Source organism: Vipera ursinii, assembly GCF_947247035.1.
Source record: "Vipera ursinii genome assembly, chromosome: 1".
NCBI lineage: Eukaryota > Metazoa > Chordata > Lepidosauria > Squamata > Viperidae > Vipera > Vipera ursinii.
Window position 1 is genome coordinate 33,117,142 of NC_139512.1, and position 23,244 is coordinate 33,140,385.

The 23,244-nt window shown below is 35.5% G+C and overlaps 1 protein-coding gene across 6 annotated transcripts in view; it reads right to left on the reverse strand.

The window, feature by feature from the left end:
- KLC1 (kinesin light chain 1) overlaps positions 1–15,842 on the reverse strand; it is a 47,286-nt gene extending 31,444 nt beyond the window's left edge. For 5 of the 6 annotated variants that reach the window (XM_083360163.1, XM_083360160.1, XM_083360161.1 and 2 more), the window contains exons 1-8: positions 15,702–15,833; positions 14,942–15,040; positions 5,652–5,913; positions 4,530–4,760; positions 3,925–4,003; positions 3,008–3,233; positions 1,569–1,656; positions 1,162–1,263 (exon numbers count right to left, since the gene is read on the reverse strand). In XM_083360163.1, the coding sequence (XP_083216289.1) occupies positions 1,162–1,263; positions 1,569–1,656; positions 3,008–3,233; positions 3,925–4,003; positions 4,530–4,760; positions 5,652–5,913; positions 14,942–15,018 (1,065 nt within the window). In that variant the 5' untranslated portion in view covers positions 15,019–15,040; positions 15,702–15,833. Of the gene's footprint in view, positions 1–1,161; positions 1,264–1,568; positions 1,657–3,007; positions 3,234–3,924; positions 4,004–4,529; positions 4,761–5,651; positions 5,914–14,941; positions 15,041–15,701 lie in introns of all 6 variants that reach the window. The other variant, XM_083360162.1, reaches the window with a different exon arrangement.
- Positions 15,843–23,244: the final 7,402 nt, after the last annotated feature.

The window sequence follows — 23,244 nt, forward strand, 5'->3', positions numbered from 1 at the left end:
TCAGACTTTCTTCTCATTTATTTATACCTCTCCAACTTCATTAATTTCTTTACTCCATCATGTTGATAGAAAAAACCCTGTAGGAAATTATCTTTGTCCCCTATTGCTCAACTTCCCAGTGTCCATCATGGCATTCTTACTGCTTTCTTCAGAATCCCCTTTTGCTCTCATGCTCTCAGATTTTAGCTAGCAAAGTGGAAACACTTCCCAATCTTTTTCTTTTTAAATTAGAAATTCTGTGATTAAGGAAGTTTCCCTTAGAATGAAAAAAATATTCATGTAACAACTATTTTTTTAAAAATGTTTTAGCTAATGCTTTCACTGGGGTGTTTTGGTATGCAGATTATCTTACAAAACTACTTGCAAAAAGGTTTATACAATCTTCCTTGTTAACAACCATTCCTGTCCTATTACAAATATTTTAATGCTCTGTAATAACAAACTGCCATATATCCGTATTGCACCAAATATTTATAACAAAAAAAGTCCTAACTTCATACATAGTTTTCTTCTCTAGTCTGCATACATATAAGTAGTCCTCAATGTACCACTGGTTGCTTAGCAACTTTTAAATTCTGACAGACCTCTCCAGGATACCTACAACTCAGTTCTGAAGCTCCAACAGCCACCCCACCACCCACCACCCATTAGATAATTTGGGAACTGGCCTACATGGCAGTTTGCAGGATCCTGCAGTCACATAACCATAGTTTATGATATTTTTGCCCAAAATTGGTATTTACTTCTGGTTTTCGACAAAACCGGACATAGGAAATAGTTGGTTCATTTAACAACCACAGTGTTTACTTAACTAGCATTACAAAAAAGATGGCAAAATCTGATCAGTCATGTGGATGACCCACTTTATGACTGTCATAACGTACAAACATAATGGACAGCTCCATTTCAGTTGTACGTTAAGGACTACCTGTACTGCCAATATTATAAATGTAAGATAGCTTCAACAAAAATAACTGAGGGCAATATTTTAAATGTAATGGTATTCTGGTTTATATTAATATTTGTTTATTGGATTCTAAGCTAATTTTACTGGCTTCATTTGTAATTATTGGGTTATTTGGTAAAAGTATGTGGCAAGTTATTATTATTACAATTTTAGGAATTATTTTTCTACACCACCCAAAGCTAGATAAATGTTACCTTTTCTCTGATTTCCAAAGCCCTCTTGCATAAAGGTTCAGCTTCCTTGTATTTTCCTCTTTTCCCATAAAGTACAGCAAGATTATTTAAAGTTGCTGCAACCTGCAAGAAAAACCAAACACTACTAGATCAACTACTACACCTGCTGAAATGATTAAGTTAAATAGCTCACATACTTATATTTTAGTATACTTCAAGAAATACAATTATAGACAATATCAGTTTCAGCAGAGGAATATACTGTACACTTGATGCATGTATCAAGAAAGTAAATAAATAAAGCTAAAAAGATTTGTATTCAGTTATTACAAATTCAAAACAATTGAAGGTTCTCTAACTTCAATTATGTTTAACAGTAAACTTTAAAACCTTCCTCTCAAGTTTAACATTAAAATGAATATACAGACCGCGGGATGATCTTTGCCTAAGGTCTTTTCACGAATGGCCAGGGCATCATTCAGTAAATTTGCTGCATCTTTGTATTTATTCTGGTCCCTAAATTGGGAAGAAATCATTTAACATACACTAGTTATAAATGCTTTATATAAACATTATGTAAATATTCAACACTTCACTTCATCATATTTCATGTAGCTGTTAGTGAAGCTAACAATGAAGCTAAACCTTTATTTTGTGGAATCACCATAAGCATTTGTGAAGACAATACTAAAACAAAAGTGAATTTAGTTCCTGGGCTTTAACTACCAGACATACAGTAGCTGAAATAATACTACTGTATGTATTACTTAGCCTTGTGGAAACGTACAAAAATAAGAGGATTTTTTTTTAAAAAATAACGTTAATATATCCTGGAATAATAGGATTGATAAGACTTGTATATATAAAATTCTAGCTTCCAGGTTGAATAACTCAGTGATGGGGGAGGGGAGAAATCTTGCAGGCTACTAAGGAGTGGGAAGACTTCTTTTTTTCAGCTATTTAGTTAACTGAACACATCTCAAGGGAGAACATGTCAGACTCTGTCACACCAGAGCGCAGGCAGCCCGAGCAGCACTAGGCTAAATTACTTTAAAACAAGAAATTGGACATTCTAGCTTAGATGCCTGGAGAATGACACAAATAAGGATCACTATCTATCAACTAATGTTACTGGCTAACTATCAAAGAGATGAGCAGTCTGGGCATAGAAAAAGATGAGACAGCAAAAATATAGCTCATCTTTTTCTGGGTTTGACAAGACAATATGTTAATTATAGCAGAGTCTGTGTCTAATCCTATTCATTTTAATGAGGCTTAGTCCCAAATAGGTTAACACTGTATAAGATTACAGTGTTTAATGACATTGTAGGTAGCTATTCTGTCTACATATGGGAACATAGTGACAGGCCTCTGGGTTCAGATCTCCGCCACATAGATCTGGAAATATTGTGACATTATAAAATAAAATCCTGTGAATAAAATTTCCATCCTGAATTGATTACTTGGTTATCAACCTAATTATGCTTTGGCTTTCTTAAAGCTCTGGAAAAGGAAATAGAAGGTTAATGGAATGGGTCTATAAATGGGTCTATAAATCTAGTTTTATTGAGATAACCTACAGAATCATTTACTCCAAGCAGAATTTGCCAGTCCTGTTGAATCAGTCCACAACCAGACACTCCAAATCCCCTTTCCTTGGGACCTTGGGGAGAAAACATGGTGGCCCTGTCTCTCTAGGCCAATTTACCCACACTTAAGATTTTGTAAAACTATAAAAACCTGGCCTTTCCTGTTAGCCTCTGGGCTTGGGGTGTTGGCTAAATGGGGATGTTTTTAACTGTCTTATAAATAAAACATTGCACTGTAGCATTCTAAACATGCAATATTTTTAAAACTATTTACTAACCTGTATACTAATGCAAGTATGTTCAACATAGTGGCAACATCAGGGTGATCGTGTCCTGAAGTCTTTTCAAGGTCTTCAAGAGCTTGCTTACAAAGTGGAACTGCAACCTCATATCTACCTTGGGAAGCATACTGAATGACAAGATTATGAAGGGTCCTTAATCTTGCTGGAATCTCATAACCACCCTGTTGGGCAGCTGCTGCTGCACTGCTATGTGGCTGTTGAACTGGAAATAAAATAATCAGAATAAGCCCATTAAATTCTGAGGCAAGATTAGTTGTCAATCTCCTGGAAGCTCATAAAAATCTGACTGTTCCAGAAGGACTTTGGGTCTTGACAACTATAAATTTCTCAGTGCAGGTACACTATATTCATTACAATTTTACCCATCATTTTATATTTTACTGTATGATATATTAATATTGTGGCAATAGCTGCAGCTGTTGATTTTGTATACCATTTAAAGTAGCCTTGACTATAACTACAGTATTTCATTATAAACCAATCAACCAACCACCTATAGTTGAATTGACCTTCATTAGTAGCATATACACTAATGTTTTACGTATAAAATATTATATTACAATTAAGAATATGACATGCTACTGTTTGAGAATACATCTTTTTGGACGCATTCTGTAAACAAAGTTAAAGTACTTTCATACTGCTTTTCTCTTCAAATTACCTGGTTTTTTAAAATATAGCTCAGCTCATGAAAAAAGAAGAAAAGTTAGGGACCCATTCACTAGTAATTGTTAGACAACGCAACTGGGGGTGAATGGAGGGAACCAAAAGTTTTCTGCAATTTCAAATTGTGGGTGGAGGCTTACTAACACAAGACTCAGTTTCAGAAATGAAGGGCAGATTCAGGGTATAGCCTGGTAAGTCTAGTAATATTAGTTACAATTGTAACTTACTTCCTTGTCCTTGGTCATCTTCATCATTGGGGAACAAATCATCCAGTGGCTCTTTGGCAGAATCTGCGTCTTTGTCCTCCTAAAATGTATCCCGAATATTCAGAGTGTTAAAATTGCTGAATCCATTTTTTTTATTTTAGATTGTACGTTGTTTTAATTCTGTTGTTCTTTTTATTGTGAAAATGTAACCACCAAGAGTTGTTAGATTGTGGTAAGATAAAAATCAAATCAAATCAATAAAATGTATAGCATATATAGCATACTTAGATTAGAAGGTGCATTTGGGAAACTGGAAATTAACTGGTTTTAAATATATAACTGTACTTCCTTAATTTCTGGCCTGTCCCATATATCTGTCCTTTGGCTTCCAACTCGAACTCAAGTAAATACTGGACTCAAAAGAGGCTGCGTTATAAAAATATTACAAAATTACACAATATATAAGCAAGATTCACGTCATGCACAAAGATTATACAGTCTTTGTCCATACTTACAGATAATAAAGAAATTAAATCTGCCTTAAAAATTATAAAAATTTTCAGAGTAACATTCATTCACAGAAAGGAATTTAAAGAAAATCATGTAATTTATCTGAAGCTACTTACTGAAGGTGATATATCATCATCATATTTTTTTAACTGATTCATGAATTCAAGGTGCTTCTTTTCTTCTTCCAGCTGAGCCACAGACTGTTCACTTTTCTGTAATTTCTGCTGGGTATTAGCAAGTTCATCTCTTAGCCACTGGTTTTCTTGACACAGCCTACGAACCTGGGCACGTAATTTCTGCTTCTCTGATTCTACAGCATTTAAGTGATTTGACAAAGCCATCATCACCTAGAATGCACCAAAAATTGTTATTTGTTTGATTCAGAATTCTAGCAGTTAAACATTTTGTAAAACAATGAGGAAACACATGTTGATTAGACAGACAGGCGATAAGATAGCTAGAGAGAGATAGACAATAGCCACCAACCAATAAATTAAAGAGCTGACTTCATTAAAAACAAAAGATGGAAAGCCATAACATAGGAAACAAAGCATAAATATTATCTAAGAAGAATAAAAATACCTTAATGTCTAAAACATTTATAAAACATTTATTATTAATGTATTTATGACATTCACCAGAGGTCAGTGTATAGAGCAGTATATTAAAAATAGATCATTTATGATAAAAATGATACATTTAATAAAAAATACTTTAAGAATAATATATTAAATTTCTATCTTTTGAAAAACAGACTACCATATGAAGTACACATGTCAAGTGTCTAGAAACATGAGTTTGTGTATATGTAAGTATGTATAAGTAAAACTGTATATTGATTAGTGACAAATAAGATATGGCAAAAAATAAAAACTAGATGCAATGTGGGAAACCTAGAACAAAATAAAATTGTAAATTAATAAAATCAGAAAGTAAAGTAATTTCCTTCATAGGAATGTCAATTGATTTTTTTTAAATTCTCCTAGTGATGTTAGGGTTTAGCCTGACACCAAGGAACAAATAAGACTTTCCTAAAGGCAGATGAAAAGAGAGGGTAAATTATTGTAAAAACTGCACTGAAAGGGTATGTGTGCTGAAGTCACAGATTTCTCCAAAGCACAGAGACAAGTTATATATTGATCGTATACAATCATATTTATTGAATTAAAATACCAACCTTCCACCTTGATTTTGAATATCACTGATTAAATAAAGCTATTTTTATGCATTTTATTTACCTGAGCTTCACTTAGACCCAATTCTAACATTTCCAAAGACTTTCGAATCATATTTGATTTTTCTTCCACCAGATTGGTCTCATCATCTTTCTTCAAACATTTTAGTGTCTCAAGTAAACTCTGTAAGATGGAATTGTGCTCATTCTTCAAGGCTTCTAGGCCTTGAATCACTTGTTTAGTCTTGGAAATAATCTCATCCTGAGTGAGCTTTTCCAATTTGTCTTCTTTTAGATACACCATTGTGGACATGTTGTCATACATTCTAGGGGAAAAAAAGTTTCAGAGATATTATTTAAATGCTATCTAAATACATTATTTCAATATTAAAGTTTTAGCTCATATACCCATAATGCAACTTATTTACTAATAATTATGCCCAACAGCATTTATTTTCTGGAAACCATCACAATGATATGTGGTGCTCATCTTCCCTTAAACTCAGAGCAGAGAGACTGTTGTTACATTATGTCATGTCCCTATGTAAGGAGCTTCACATGACTTTCACCCCTCTTGGGGATGGGAAAATTTCTCTATTTTCATACAATGTACATTCTATGTGATGTTTGTGTTTGCTTATTCTGTGGAACTAAATGGTTTATGGCACTGTATATTAAAGGTAGACTGTAGATATCATTCTGATAATGTCTAGATATCACCTCCTACAACCACTGAGCACCAGGACCTGGATATCTCTTAAAGCTAATAAAATGTATACAATCCTAAAACTCATGGGGGAAAAAATCACAAGTTCAATCTCCAATAGAGGATTACAGAAATGTTGCAGAATAATATCTAGCTACCTATATTTCACAAGCCCCAAATAAGATGATCCAATCATGAAATGCCTGTTTGTGGTAGTTGATATACAATATTTTCTGGAAAACTCACAAATATGAAAGCATAGTATCAAAAGACATTTTATGGTTCTATTAATTATATACTGAATATTGAATAGGATTCCAGTTGTAAGCAGAAGATAAATAAGCATATCAATATAAAGTGCTCAACAAATAATTCCATAGGCAGCGATGCAGCTCTGACATTTAAAACAGGTAATCCTTGACTTATGACAGAAATTGGCACCAGAAATTCCATTGCTAAGCAACGTGGTCACTTAGCAATGACAATCCTTACAGTTCTGGTTACTGTCATTAACTGAATTCCATAATCATTAGGCAAGGCAACTTCCTGCCACTTCCCACAACCAGTCAATTCCAACCTGGCAGGAAGTTAATGGCTGCCGCCACACGGGGGAAGAAAGAAGGGATGTGGGAGAGAGTTAAGGAGGTTGCATAACAGGCACACACAGGTCAGAGAGTGTGAGAGGCATGAGCTGGAGAGGATGCATGAGGGAGAACTAGACTAGACTAGAGAACCTGCTTGAGTCAGGATTGTTGGAAGAGGATGCACAAGAGGTGTCAGGAAAGTCAGGGAAAGCGCATGAGTGTGCATGAGAAGTGCAGCGGAGGGTCATGGAGGGTACATGAGAGGTGCAGGTTGGGGAGAATGTATGGAAGTGCACATATGGCCGAAACAAAGCAAATGCAGAGTGGCTGGGGAAGGGTGCACGGATGGAAAAGGCTTATTCAAGCACCTTGCAATTTTCCTTGCTTGGCTTCCCCACTGACTTTCTGAGGAAGCCAGAAAGGAAATTGCAAATGATCATGGGGCACTTGGCATCCAGCCATGTACTGTCTGAAATCTTTTCCTTTTTCTATCTTTCAATGGAAAAACACAGATGGAAGAAAGGCATATCAGCAGCAACTATTGGACTTAGCTCTATTCATTACTTTTCTCAAGAGTTCGGATATAGGGAAATGAGTGGCTGTCCTGTCTCTCAATCCTGTCATAGCCATGCTTTGTTGCTCCTATTTCTGGTCCAGTTTTTTCCTTGTCACATAGACTGGCTCACATCATACAGAATAAAAGAATTATAATTGCCATACTGCTAACATATGGTCTAAATTCCAGGTAACCGCATATATTTTCATGGAAAATATATGCGGTTACCTGGATTTTAGATTATCATTTGATACTGCTAGCATAAACTTCCATAATCTCCGTAATTGGTACACACTATAAAACTATTAACTATCAATTCAGTATTGAGAAATGTAATATAATCTATGTTCTCATAGTATTTACTTCCTCAGTAAGCAGCCCTGAAAAGATTTTGTCCTCTCAGGTTTTAAAGTTCTGGGTCTTAATTTATTTTAACTCTGTTGATCTTATTACAATTTACTTGCTTTGCTCCTAAGTATCTATATTGTTGTTATAGTTGACTGTAAACAAGGAAATAAATTGGCTAAACAGCATATTCAAATATATGAAATAAATTAGTAAGCTAAACCCAACAATACTTCTTATCATGCCAAGTTACCAAACTTGGCATGATAGGTGAAGCCTGTCATTCCCAAATCTGACCCAGTGAAAGTACAAGCAGATGAATAACTCCCCTCACTCCCAGAATCAATTATGTTTATAAATATTTTAAAATATTGAAATTTTAAGATATCTATTTGTTCTTCAGTTTACCTTGACAAATCTTAAAAATATCTAAACCAGAAGTTTCCAAACTTTCATCATGCTCAAGCTAGCATATGTATAGTGACAGCCCAGATCACCAACAGTTCCATTTACTAAGCAGCAAAATATCCCACAGTACTCTATGATTTTGCTACAATGCCCCAGGGTACCACATCATACTGCATGGGAACCATGGACCTAAATGCAGCTTCTATGTTGGATCATTCTCCACATTTTTCAGGACAAGAACTTTTCTCATTACTTCCTTTCTTGTTTTCTATTTTAACTACTGCCTTTTTTCATGTTCTACAGCAGCTATTAATAAATCAGATACCATCCAGATGACTTGGCCATACTGGTTGGGACGAAAAAGCTGATATACAAAGTACCTGGCCTTTGCTTTAAAAATCTAATATTGAAAAACATGTTATTTATGCATCAAACGTGTATGCTGCCCATCTCATTGAGGTCATTTTTTAAAAAACTTATTTTACTTTAGAGTAGATGAGAAATCAAATTTGCAAACACCAAATCATTTTTTTAATTCATTCTTTGTAAAAGCAACAGGATTGTTGGAAGCAACAGGATCTGTACACATCAATACATGAAAAAATACCTAGACACCAAATATCATTGGCACACAATTTATCATCCTCCTTGGTCTTATTCTGCAATAAGTTCTATATTCTTTTCTTTCCAGACAACTACTGTATAGGCAGATCTCATTTACCAACTGACTCATTCAGGGAGATTTCAATACTGGAAAAAATAATTTTACAACCAATGGCTGTGTTTATAATCTTATCAATATTCCTCAGTTACATTATCACCATTACAGTCAATATACATTGTCCTGTGACTGACCCACTGTCCCCCCCACACATACACTTGCACAGTAGAGAGACTGGAGAGGAAGGGATTATAAGAGAATAAGCAGGGACCCAAAGGGGAATAGAACAGGCTGTTTGCCTAACACAATTGCTGCTGGCTCCACTGCATTCCTTCCAATGTGCATTCCTCCATTGTGTGCTTGTTTACTCTCTTATCACTTCTTCTCCAATGAATTAATTATAAACAATAATTCCTTACTGCTAATTATCCCATTACGGGAGAGAACACTCCGAAGAGAGGGAGTAAAGGGAAGCTTGAAGTAAAATCATTAGGGGCAAACAAATGTCAAAGATGTTAAATTGATTACAGTAGTCTTGTCAGTTATGGGCAGTTGCTGCAAGCTAGCTATTGTGGCACCACAGTGAGCATTGCACAGGGCAGGGGAATGAGTAAAAAGAAAACAGTCCCATTATTTCCCACATAGCAATCACTTTGCTTAACAATAGACTGCTGGTTCCAACTGGGGTCAGTAAATAAGAACTAATGGTAGTAGATTTTTGCAAGATACAAAAAAAGCAAATCACTATGCTAATTCATGTATTGATCACTATTTTTCAACAGTTACATCATAGGTGAAGTATTATACAGTTAGCTTTAATGTTTTAAACAATTAACTTACTGAACTATCATACACTGAGAAATGTAGATATTTCATGCTTTTGAAATATCTATTTATGCTACATCATGCTTATGAGATATCAACAAATATCATGGTTCACACTAAGGCAGAAGTCTTAGGATGGAGTCCACAGTTGGCCTTTTGAGTTGTTCTAAAAATAAACAGCAGTATGTTACCTTAAAATTACACTTAAATTCACATGCAGCTCTGAAGCCCTCAGTTGTTCCAACTATAATTTATTTATAAACTCAATAGCTGATTTGATAAATATGTGGACAAAACCCAATTTTATAGTTTAGAGCAGTGGTAGGCAACCTTGGCTCTTTCATGACTCGTGGACTTCAACACCCAGAATTCCTGAGCCAGCAGGAATTCTGGGAGTTGAAGTCCATGAGTCATAAAAGAGCCAAGGTTGCCTACCCTTGGTTTAGAGTGATATGTGCATCCAATTCATTCAAATACTTAAAAAGTCAGAGGAGCTAATCCCATTACTAAACTGAGTTCAAAGTCTTCATATAATTTACCTTGGAGTATGTAGCTTCTTTAAATTAAATTTCCCTTTAACTCACACTTTCTTGCATTGAATGTAATCCGTTTACTCTAAATGATGATCTCAGATACTGGCTGGTAAATGAAGATTAAACTAATTTCCCAGTTAGAATCTGATTCACTATCTGTGAATGAACTCATCATTTAAGAAATGGAGATAGTGAAGTAAGGAAGGAGGCTTCTTTTAGCTTAACTGAGGATTATTATGCATGAAACAAACTTGTGCAAAAATCTTAAAGTAATCAAATATTTCCAATAGTCAGATTTGCAGTATTCCCATAAAAGTGAAAAAGAAAATTCCTGCAGATTCCTTTCAGAATTAGATAGTTTTGATTATTTTCTGAAATCCCACTTCAGATTATTTTGGCAGTCTAGCATAGCTATTCTTGTGAAATCTCTCTTTCCTAAACATTCTTGATTGCTCAAATTGAAGACTTTGGGGCTGTTAGCAAATGGGTTAACTGAAGTCTGAATACAGACATCACTTCCTACACAAAACTCACATAGAAATATACTTTTTATAGGACAACACATAGCTGAACAAATATGTACTTTTTAAAAATTTTACAGAAACCTTCATCATGTCATGAAGACTAAATCTGAATTACAATAACACTATCCAAATTAGGCATAATTTAATTAGCAGTGCGCAATGATTTTAGGCTGAAGCCACATTCAGACTTCAGTAATATGCTAAGAACTATGCCTAAAAGTAAAGAAAGGTACCAAAAAATTAGGATATGGTAAAAGAGGAAAACGAGCACAATGAAAGAGAAAGTGAACAAGGATAAGTCTATGGACAACCAAACTTTTCCAAGAACACTACTCTGAAAGCTTTATCACAAGGCTAACATCCTCTCATACAATCTTCCATTTATATGGAAAAAATTATTTTTCACACATAGTCCATTACAATAACAAAAACTATTAGCAGTTTACATAAAACCAAATAAAACATATATGGTGCAAGCTTCCATAAAAAACCCAAAAACACCCATTATAAAAACACAAATAATAAAATAAATGTGAAAGATGGCGTGGTAAAATCGGACAAAGGTTCTTGGAAACAACTCCAATTTTAGAAGCTTCTAAATAACTCCATTTTTAGGAGAGCACTAGTCTGATCTCCACTCTGAGAGGATAGGGTTGGCATTGCTACTGAAAAGTAATGCCACATTTCACCTCCCCAAGTCTCCTAAAAATGTGAGATCAATAATTTATCCCTGTTGTATCTGATGAAATTATTCAAAATCATATAGCTATACACTACCAAAAACAAATCTGTCAAGCAACAGACCTGTTACTTTCAAATACATGAAAGATGAAGTCTGTCATAATTATATAATGTAATTATATATGCAATTGGCAATATGCATGGAATTCTTTTTATGTATTTTATGCATTTAAATTATGTTAGGTATTTAATGCATTTAAAGAATTTCAGAAGCATTCATAGAAGATCTTCTCCATGCTGGCTTGTGGAACAACATCCCTGCAGAGATAAGACTGGTCCACACTTTGACACTATTTTGTAAGGCCCTGAGGACCTGGTCTTCCAATCAGCCTGGGGACCCCAGAGTAGGATGGAGCTCATCAAATGGCTTAACTGTTGTTACCAGAGGGGCTAGGGATTATTGTTTGTTTTTTTATATTGTGTTTTTATCCTTGTAAACTGCATAGAGTGAGAGTGTGTTGGGCAGCCATATAAATTTTCTTAAATTCATATATCAGCCTTGTAAAGTCCTCAACTTAGAACAATGTGTTTAGTGACCATTCAAAGTTACGGCACTGAAAACTGACTTATCACCATTTTTCACACTTATGACCATTGCATATGATCAAAATTTGGATGCTTAGCAACTGACTTATATTTATGACAGTTGCATGTTCCAAGGTTATGTGATCATCTTTTGCAACCTTCTGACAAGCAAAGTCTATGGGGAAGCCAAATTCAGTTACTAACCGTGTTATTAACTTAAGCGCAGTGATTCACTTAACAACCGTGGCAAGAAAGGTCATAAAATGGGGCAAAATTCAATTAACAAATGTCTCACTTAGTAATATAAATTTTGGTCTCAACTATGGTTGTAACTCTAGGAATACCTGTATAGCCAGTATTAAATATTACAAATGGCATCCAAGGCTGAAAACAAGCTGTTTACAAAGTAGCTTGAAATGTCACAATCCTAATCTTTAGGTTAGCTACAATTTTGTCTAGTTATAATTTTTCCAGCTTTTAAATTAAAAAGGCTTACTTATAACCTATAATAAAACAACCTTACAGTATTTTCCAAGAAAGACTAGAATGTCTATTACATAATTTGAAAATAGCTAAAGGGAAAAAAATTCTTCTAGTGAATCAGTGAATTTTTAAGGATGTTTTAAAAAAGCAGCTAAAACAAATTCTTATTTTCTATGATCAAACATCTATCTGCACATCAGTAATCAAACATGGAAAATAAACTGACAATTTTTCTAAAAGATTTCATTACTCAAACTCTACATATTATCAAGCTTATAAATACTTCATCCTCTTAAGAATAATCTAAAGCAAAGATTTTACTTTATAGAGGTTCTAAAAATTGAAGATCTATTTCCCTTCCTCCTCCCATGAAGAAAGAAATTTAAACAGCTCAGATAGTTTTGTTTCCTATTGCCTTTTGTGCTGAAGTATTCATTCTGATCATTAAAATAATCCTGAAATATATAGAAACCATGTTGTCACAATGTATATACTGAGATTTAAAATTAAAATGTGGATATCAAAGCATGGCTTTGAAGCAGATAAAAAAAAATGGAGTTAGAAGAGTAGCTGTGCTAATCCACATGTCCAAAGGGAATTCAGCCTACAATAAGAAGCCAGACGCTGCATTACAGGGTGCAATCTAACATCCCAAGGGCACTGAGGGAAGTAAGAGAAATAAACAGATAAAAAAATAAGAAACAAAAGGAAAGAGAAATAGGTGCAGATTTATTTAGATCCTAATGGGGAACTCCTTAAATCAGAAAATGAAAACAATAATTTTTAAACATGCTTCTACTTAAACACTATATTATATGCTGATCTTCATTTTATAAATGTCTTCATTTTTTTAAAAAAATGTTAGATATGTTTCATCCTTTACATATTAAAGGTTACATATTTGAAATTGCAAACATTAGAAAAACTAACGACCTAGTTTTTCTTAACCTTCTTATTCTAAACCGTATTTGCTTTTCTTTCCACTTTAAAAAAGCCACAAATACAGTATGGTTATTGTTAAAATATTAATATTTTACAGTTAGGTATTTTTTATTTTAATGCTTTTATATGCAACCTCCATTTAGCAATTTCAAAAATGTCGTATTAATTCTATATATCAATCCTATTATCAGGCTCATGGAAGACAGATTACTGCAATATAACATAGAAATGTTATCCAATCCTGACTTCCCAAAATTGATTGCATTAAATTTTGGCATATCAACTTTGCTAAATTGGTATGCATTAGGGCTACACTATTCCAAGCTTGAAGGCTGATATCATCTCATGATAGTTTTCCTGATCAGCAATTTGCTTGCTACAATATAGTTACTGGTTTATAACACATTAAGACTTTGTTTAATGAATCTGTTTGACCTTTACTGTTCATGATTCTTCTCTTTATCATTCCAAGAGTTATAACTTGGTTTTTAATTGTTACCGGACTTATTTTGACAATTTTTAGAAAAAGTTATTTTCTATGATATTGCATTATTTAAATTTATTTGGAAAACATTTATACTTCTATCATTATTTAATATACAGATTCAAAATAAGCTCACAAAAACATACTTAATTCCATTTACAACTTATTTGTATAAATGTCTACCTAGGCATATTAACTGCCAAATTCAATATGGTTTACTCTATACATATGTGTATATAATATGGTTAGGTGTGTGTCATGTATGTGTTCCACTTTGAGAACGGGCAACTAAATTTCATTTTTGATGTGTGCCGTTGTGCCCACAGTAAAAAAATGACAATAAAGGTCATCTTATCTTATGTACTCTCAGGTAAGCAGACACAAGATTGAAATCTGAGTTTTAATTTTTATTTTATTATGGTATCAGACAGTTGAGTTTGACTTATAATGCTACAGCCTTTCTAAATTTCATCAAATGTCTCCACCCAAACTATTCCACATTGCAAAATGGAATGAATACTTCCACAGTTTTCTAAAACTTACATATCAGTAGCCTAAAGCAAAAGGTGCAGCTTTTAGGTATTAAAAATTTAGCTCTATAAATTATTAAACAAGCGTAAATCCTATCAAGATTATCCATCATAATGCATACAGATAATAAGCTTTGCTATTGCATTTTTCTCAACCAAAATTTTCTAGCCATAAAAAGTCTTTAAAAAAACAACTGCTGGATCTGCCTACAAACTCAAAACACAGAAAAATGGAAAACAAGAGTGCTATCATTTTTCTGATCTCATTTCAGGAAAAAGCAAACACATGAACCCCAGAAATATCTACCTATTGAAGAAAACAAGGGTAAAGTATAGAATGCAAAAAAACAACAACCCTGCAATAAAAAGATGCCTGGAAAACCATGTTTTCATAGCTTTATATCAATAATGATATACATTAAAAATCTACATACAAAGCTGTGTTATGTGAAGTTGTGGCTGGTGGACACAAGCTTTTAATAACTTTTAAAAAAATGTAAAACCAACCTGAAGGGATTTCTAATGCAGAAGAAAAATAGGTCATTAACTATGCAGATCTGAATATCCAAAGGATCATATTTCATGATTCTACAGATGTCACCATTCCTGGATGTTGTCAGGTCCCAAATTGCAACATAAATTGTCAAAAGCAGGGAAGGGACAGTAAGCACAAGTGGGGGGGGGGGGGGAAGGGAAGTCAGAGAAACACATGCCCAACTAACAAACTAGTTCCTTCCTCTTCAATCTCCCTTCCTCAATTAGCTGTTTTTCCATTCGGAAGAGCAACATCAGCAGCAGACTAAGGATGGCTGTTGTCATCAGAGATTAGTCCAGCACTTATAGGCACCGAAATCAGCTTTTTCTTGTAGATGAGAAATTGACAACAGAAGACACCTTACACAGAATTGCTATCAGCTTCCTATGACCTTCTTCATCTTCTCAGATGCGCTGCTCAACACGCCCCAGTGTGACATCCCTTCTTCCATCACCCCACCCAGGAACCTATCCACTCCCACACAGGACCCGCTTCTCATTTTCGGTGCTGCGGCTGGCGAGCACCACTTTGTTCCTTCTCATCTACTCCCAATTCCACAAGGACACACTCGGAGCTCTTCCTACAACCGGCGCCCACGGCTGCCACCACTTTGGCCGGTTAGTCCTAAGCGATCCGCATTTTTGATGGGCGGCAGGCCGCCCGGTTCCCTTGGTGGCGAAGAAAGGAGAAAGGATGCTAATAAGGCGGCGGGGACCCAGTGCCGATACTCACCCCTGCTATGATTTCACCGCCCGGGTGAAAAGACCGGGCTGTCAATCACGGGGCGGGGGAGACCCCAGCACCGCCGTTGCCCCCCTCTACCTCAGTTCTCACGGCCGGGAGACAATTTCTTCCCGGCTTCCCAAGCCTGACTGACCGGCCTTAGCCCCACCCCTCTCCTTTCCGAAAATGGCGGTTCCCTCCCGGCCCACAATTCTGCGCGTGCCCACGGCCATGATGTCACTGGTTCCGAGAAGCTGGGGATGCAGGGCGGACAGAGAGCTGGAAAAGTTAGAAGCGCGAGGGAGGAATACGCGAAGGCTTTGCCATAGCACGCATGCGCCACACTGCGGGCGGGGGGGGGGAGAATCCGGGGTTTTAATTGTGGCCGATCGATATTTGTCATTCTCTCTGGCTTACGTTGTGATGCGTCGTCTAGTTAGTAGATGGTGGCGCGATCATTTCGTGAATGCCAATAATGAAGCGGGATGCGCGGGGGGATGCGGTTCTTAATGCAACAACCACCTCCAATGTGATGTTTTCTTCCCTCCCCCCCCCCCCGCCCCTTAGGACCCCAAGCCATCTGGCAGAGCCAGTTCTTCAGGCTCCTTCGGAAAGGTGGGAGCCAATCTCACCTCAGGGAATAAGATATTCCATAGGGCACATATTTATTTGTTACATAAATTTGGATCACTTAGTTCAGGGGTCTTCAAACTTGGCCCTTTTATGACTTGTGGACTTCAACTCCCAGAATTCCTCAGCCAGGCGTGCCTGGCTGAGGAATTCTGGGAGTTGAAGTCCACAAGTCATAAAAGGGCCAAGTTTGAAGACCCCTGACTTAGTTGTTCTGGATCTGTCCACTGCATCAAATAAGTATAGCTTCAAGAAAGAATATGTGTGTGTGGGGAGGGGTAATTGCTGTTTTCAAAGTGGGAAAGAAGAAAATAGTGAAAGGGGCAGGAAAAAGTATGAACAATAACTTAAAAGCAGTAGTTGTGCTTTTATACTGAGTCTGTTGATATATACAATCTGATGTATATGACTAAACAATGTTTATCCTAGTACACGTGATAGTAGCTTGACAATTTAGGAAAGCCAGTACATTATTTTTCAAATAATAATAATAATAATAATAATATAATAATAATAATAATAATAATAATAATAATAATAATAATAATAATAATAATAAGTTGGAAGGGACCTTGGAGGTCATCTAGTCCAACCCCCTGCTAAGGCAGGAAACCCTATACCATTTCAGACAAATGGCTGTCCAGTCTCTTCTTAAAAACTTCCAGTGTTGAAGCATTCACAGCTTCTGGAGGCAGGTTGTTCCACTGGTTAATTGTTCTAACTGTCAGGAAGTTTCTCCTTAGTTCTAGGTTGCTTCTCTCCTTGACTAATTTCCATCCATTGCTTCTTGTCCTGCTTTCAGGTGCTTTGGAGAATAGCTTGGCTCCCTCTTCTTTGTGGCAGCCCCTGAGATATTGGAACACTACTATCATGTCACCCCTCACCCTTCTCTTCATTAAACTACACATACCCAGTTCCAGCAACCGTTCCCTTTATGTTTTAGCCTCCAGTCCCCCAATCATCTTTGTTGCTCTTCTCTGTACTCTTTCTAGAGTCTCGACATCTTCTTCACCATTTCCTGCTGAGAATATTCTTTCTCGGATCTCAAAACCACTGTACATGCCTATTAAGTGAATTATGATCCACAAACATTTCAGAAATAATGAATTTGTTAATCTTTATGGTGTTGCAGAGTTCTTTGCTGTTTTGTTGCCAACAACACTACCATCCTCTAGAAAATATCTCTGATGTCTGAGATCCCAGGACTCCTGGTTCATTGTCTTCATTTTAGCTCTCAAATTTCCTAATTCTTCTGATTTTATCCTGGCAGACTATCTTTTTTCCCATTACTCTTCTTCTACAACACAATGAAGGATTTCATGTCAAATAAAATGCTGGGAATGTATACAATGTGTTTAAAAATAAATATTAGTCTAGAAAGTTGTACATGTTTTTGTATGTTTACAAATAATAAAAATATTAATTTTACTTAACTATTAAATATTTAAAATCACAACACTAACAGGTCAATATAATCTATGTGCTGGAAAATAGAAGCATTCCTGTTTCTATTACCCTTACCTGTTTTTGAAGACAGCGCTGTCTTCAGAAAGAAAGAATTAAGAAAGTACAAAATGTTTGTTGGAGAAGCTGGATCGGAAAAGGAGACAGCAAAAGGTTGATGCAGATAATTCAGAGAGAAGTCAGCTGGTTGAATGAATTCTTGCTGACTTGCTTGCTGAACCAGGTTCAGGAATGAACAAATGCTTGCTGTTGCTTCCTGTGTCTTCACCTTTGTAATTTCCATGGCTGAACACATGGTTGTAAGTCAAACACTATCTGTAAACACAATAATATTTCTCTGAAAAAATTGTGATTGGCCTATGGGACCTGACTTTTGGTTGTATATAATTTGTATATATGACACACAGGTTTTATTTGTATATCCAAAAGTTTATATATACTTTTTCTATCATAGAACTTCACCTCATTTTCCCTTTAAATGATATGTTTCTAAAATGGTAGCTTGTTTTACATATTATTTTAGACATTCCAATTGCTTGCTCTACTTCTACTCTTTTTTATTAAATGATTTGTTGTCTTTAGATAACACCTGCCTACCAACGAAGTGGCTGGCATTATAAGTTATAAGCTCCCGGAAGGTCACAAGGGAATATTTCACGGTTGCCTTGGAAGGTAACTTGGGATTGTTTTAAAAATAAAGGGATGGAACTATACCAAAGAAGCACAAACATTCACACTAAATTGCTTTGGTTAACTGGAAAAAAGAATAATAAAAGTCCACTTTTTTGTTTTAGAAAGCTTGGACAATGATGTGGATCAGAAAACATTTAGAAGTTAATGGACACATAATATGACTCAACATATAATTGTTTATTAAATCACCAACCAGACTTTTCAGGAACAAAATTTCTAGGAAGAGAAAAATGGTCTCTGCAAATTCATATTTATATTAGATTGTGTGAACTATCTCAGTATCTACATAGAACACCAAATAGCCTCATACTATATGTACTATATCTTGCAGCTGCTTTTTACTGGCTTGTCAGCTATCCTGCCAAGATATCTGGCTGACTCCTTATGTGTAGGAAAAGTAAAAGCTTATCCCTCTGGGATGCTAGCATGTTTTGCTAGAGATTCCTCTATTACAGAGGCTTATTTTGGAACTATTAAAAGCTGATTTTAAAATTTTCTTTCTGCTTTAACTCCTATACTCAGCTGTAAAACATTAATATTACACTTAAGTTGTAGTCTACATCTAGAATGTGGTCCCTTCAAGCCCATCTGCCCATTTCTTTTTGTTTTTTTAACATCTGTTCCTAATTTGTGTACTCAAAAGATTGCTACTGAGAGATGTGAACGTCATCTGTGTAATGTTATACAGCAGATAGAAAAATGAAGCAGATACACCCAGAGCCCACAAGATCTGATTCAGCTTCAGCTTCCTATGTAAAAGGCAAATCCTTCAAAGCCTTCCCATGTACAAGACAAGCCTAATATTACGTGGTTGATACTCTTTTCAAGGAAGTCTGTGAATTAGTTTTTCTACTGTACTATATTGTTCTCTCTCTCTCACACACACACACTCTCACACACACTATATTCTCCTTGTCTTTTGTTCTCTTATCCAGTTCTTTGTTATTTTGGTTCAATACAGTTTGCTCATATTTAGTTGTGAATGCCAAAATTTAAATTCAGAAATACCACACTTCTTATGAATGATTCAGTAAATAGGGGAGAGGGAAGGAAAAAACTTATCACAGCAAAAGATGAAGGAATTTGGTTTATGCTTTCAATCATATGCATAGCAAAAACTCTGGCTAAAAAAAGAAATATTTAACTTGCCCCCCAAAATAGGAAGGAAATCCTGACTCAAATTATTTGTCCTTCTAGATCTAGGTAGTCCAAGAAAAACATTGGCTTCAGGAAATGACTGCTAGGATTTGATATATTTGATATATTTTATTTGGACATACATTTAATATATGATCAGTATAATGAAGTACAATGAAGTATTTTTCAAATAATTCAAGAAAGGCTAAACAGACCACTATTGTTGGCTAGTGGCTATAACTAGTGTGAATACTAATTTGGGAAAACTTCTATTGTGTGAATAGAGACAAGATGTTTCTCCTGGGCTTCACCAGCTTTGAGATTCTCTGTACAGGTATACAGTTTTGTGTAAGAAAATCTTGTAACATGAACTATTTTTATATTTGATTCTAAGGTAAATTACTCCGCAGATGATAGCACCAAGTCAATTGTGTCTGGTTCAGAAGCTAAGCATGGTAAGCTATTCTCCAAAGCACTTGAAGGCAGGACAAGAAGCAATGGATGGAAACTAATCAAAGATAGAAGCAACCTGGAACTAAGGAGAAATTTCCTGACAATTACAACAATTAATCAATGGAACAACCTGCCTCAGAAGTTGTGAATGCTCCAACACTGGACTTTTTAAAGAGACTGGACAGCCATTTGTCTGAAATGGTATAGGGTTTCCTGCCTGAGCAGGGGGTTGGACTAGAAGACCTCCAAAGTCCCTTCCAACTCTACAACTACTGTTGTTGTTATGTCTAGCTACTACTTGGATGGCAGATTACCAGGACTGTGAACTAGGTTGGAAAGTAAAACAAGTGCAACCCTCAATGAAGGTTGTAAAGTAATCTTTTCTGTACTTTTTCCAATAAAATTATATAATAGTCTCCATGTATCCACAAGAAGTCAAGTTTGACTCAGGGACAGCTTTGTATTTAGACAAGAGCATGTTGAGAGAAAAGTTTCCAGGCATTCTACATTAAAACAATACAGGTATTCTATTATAAAGATTGCATATGGGTATGTGTAGTTGATACTGAGTGCTATTTTTTTAATAGTGCAACAACCCCCCCCCCACCTCTAGCTTAAAGAAACATTACATACCAAGAGGTATTACCTGGAAGTGAGAACTAGTGAATTCATTGGAACTTACTAATGAGTAAGCACAGATTTATGTTTGCTGAGCTTCATTTTTATTCAGTGAAGCTGTCTATTTGTGTAAATGTTGTAAGAAGAAATATCCTTTAATCACATCTGGGAATCAATTAACTTTACAAACAGTGCCATTTTCAGACAATAAATTTTATTTATCAAACTTTTTTTGATCTGCCCATCCTTTTGGGAGATTGTGACCCTTGGCTAGTATATAAAAGTACATAAAGATGCACATTTACAAGTTTATCATGTGTACACATTTACTAGAAAAGATGACATCTTCAGGGATTGGGTTTAATAACAAGATAGAGAATGTATCTAATCTTCCTTTCGGTCAGGGTTACATAAAGGCAGAAATATTTTTTTGATTACACAATATTTGAATGTTAAAAAAAATAAATTGGAATGATGCTTGTTAATACAGTAGAATCCATAGAGGACATAATTTGGAAATGTTTATGCTGCAAGAATATGTTGGTCTTTAAATGAGATTTTACTGATTTTGATGCAATAATTAAACTAACACTGTAACAAGTTATTTTCACTAGAAATTTCACTATACTAATATCAGATACGTAGCTTGAAACACACCAGAAAAAAAAATTCTGATAGTAAGATTTCATGGCATGACTGAACAGCAGCATCTGCAGCAGGGTTTCTGAAACTTGGCATAGCAACTTTAAAATGTCTGGACTTCCAATTCCAGAATTCCTCAGCCACGAGGGCTGACTGGTTAATTCTAGGAGAGAAAGTCCTCCTAGACTTTCCACACTAACCATACATATTAAAGTTGCCAAGTTTGAAAATCATTGATGTACACAATGGTCATCTCACAATTCTGCTTTTTCAGAACAGTACTCAAATCAAAAATAAAAAACAATAGCACTTGGTACACACTGTATTTGTGGACAGGTAAGAGAATTATATACTTTAGAACGGGCCCCCAACCCCCGGTCTGTGGACCAGTATTGGGCCACCACGTCAGCAACCGATCTGCACAAACAAGCAAAGCCCCATCTGTGGGATGCAGGCAACACAGAAAACCACACACGCTCCAGTCTGTGGAAAAACCTCTCTCCACGGAACTGGTCCCTGGTGCCCAAAAGGTTGAGGACCTCTGCTTTAGAAGCTCTTTGGATCAGACCATAATTATTAATAATGCAGATTACTGTTTTCCTACCAGAATCAATTGTATTCACAGAGCAATCTTCTTCTACTGGGATTTCAGCTTCAACAGTGATATCTGAACCAAATGGCATCTGTGTTGTCTCACATTAACAGGAAATTGGGAGAAAAGGATACAGAATACAGAATAATCACAAACAATCCTTGTTAGATCTGCTTTTCTATTTCGAAATGAGACAACCAGTGGGTTAGAAATTAGAGAGTAAGGATGCTAATATAAAGATTGAAACACTAAGACACTGACAATAATATGCCATGAAGGCGCTCTTCATTTTTTACATAATTAAAAATACTCTATAAACACTTGTTCTGTAATAGTTGCAATCACACTGAGACATTCATAAGAGCTTTTAGCTTAGCCTTAATCAGTCTCTTCTTGCCTTTCATCCTCTTTTATTCTAGTGAAATGAATACTTCAATGGAGAGATCCAATGAATAGCAGGAAATAAAAGACATGCTTGGAATGCAATAACCATTTCCTATCATATTAAACAACATGTAGAATTTACAAACAAGATAAGCATCACTAAACTGTTCCCTTATAGAACTCACAATCTTACTGAGAACCACTAGACATTTTTTAAAAAAAAACATTTAATTGGTAAACAAACATTTATTTTTGATATTTCTATAGAAAGCCAATGTCAGTGATACTTCCCTTATTTGGTTTGGACATTACAGCAGCAAATCAATTCTGAAAAATCCATACAATATTCTGAATATATGATATAGTTTCAGTAACTATAATGCAGAAGCTGCTCTGATCAGAATTACAAAAGAATGCAAGATTCAGGAGTTGAAGAATTCTTCATCCAGGCAATTTGTTTAAAAAGGGGGGAAATAATTAGGCAAAAAGCAAATGAAGCCTTTTTTTAAAAAACTAACTTGCTAGTGTAGAATTTCAGAAACATAAGTTTACATGCAGTCCTGTAACTCTTGATTGTCTAACAAAAAGATTGCCATATACAGTACTGGCTTTATTTTTCTTGTGGCCAATTGCCTTTGTGGTGGATCTGTGCATATACATTCTGTGTACACCAATCCCCTGTTGCATCTGGAATTACCAGCATCCTCTAAATATCTGCCCTAGAGAGATATGAAATTGGCCAGACCAATTATTAGAATACTAATGGCTTCAGGGGATGGAATGGACAATAGAAGATGCTTCCACCTGCTTATTTGTTTTCTTTACTAGAGGAAATACTGTCTGTGAATAAAAGCAATAATTCCATGCATGGAAGGAATGCACAGTCTGAATCCATTAGAAGTACTAATCTATGCAGAATCCACCAAGAACCTTTCTATT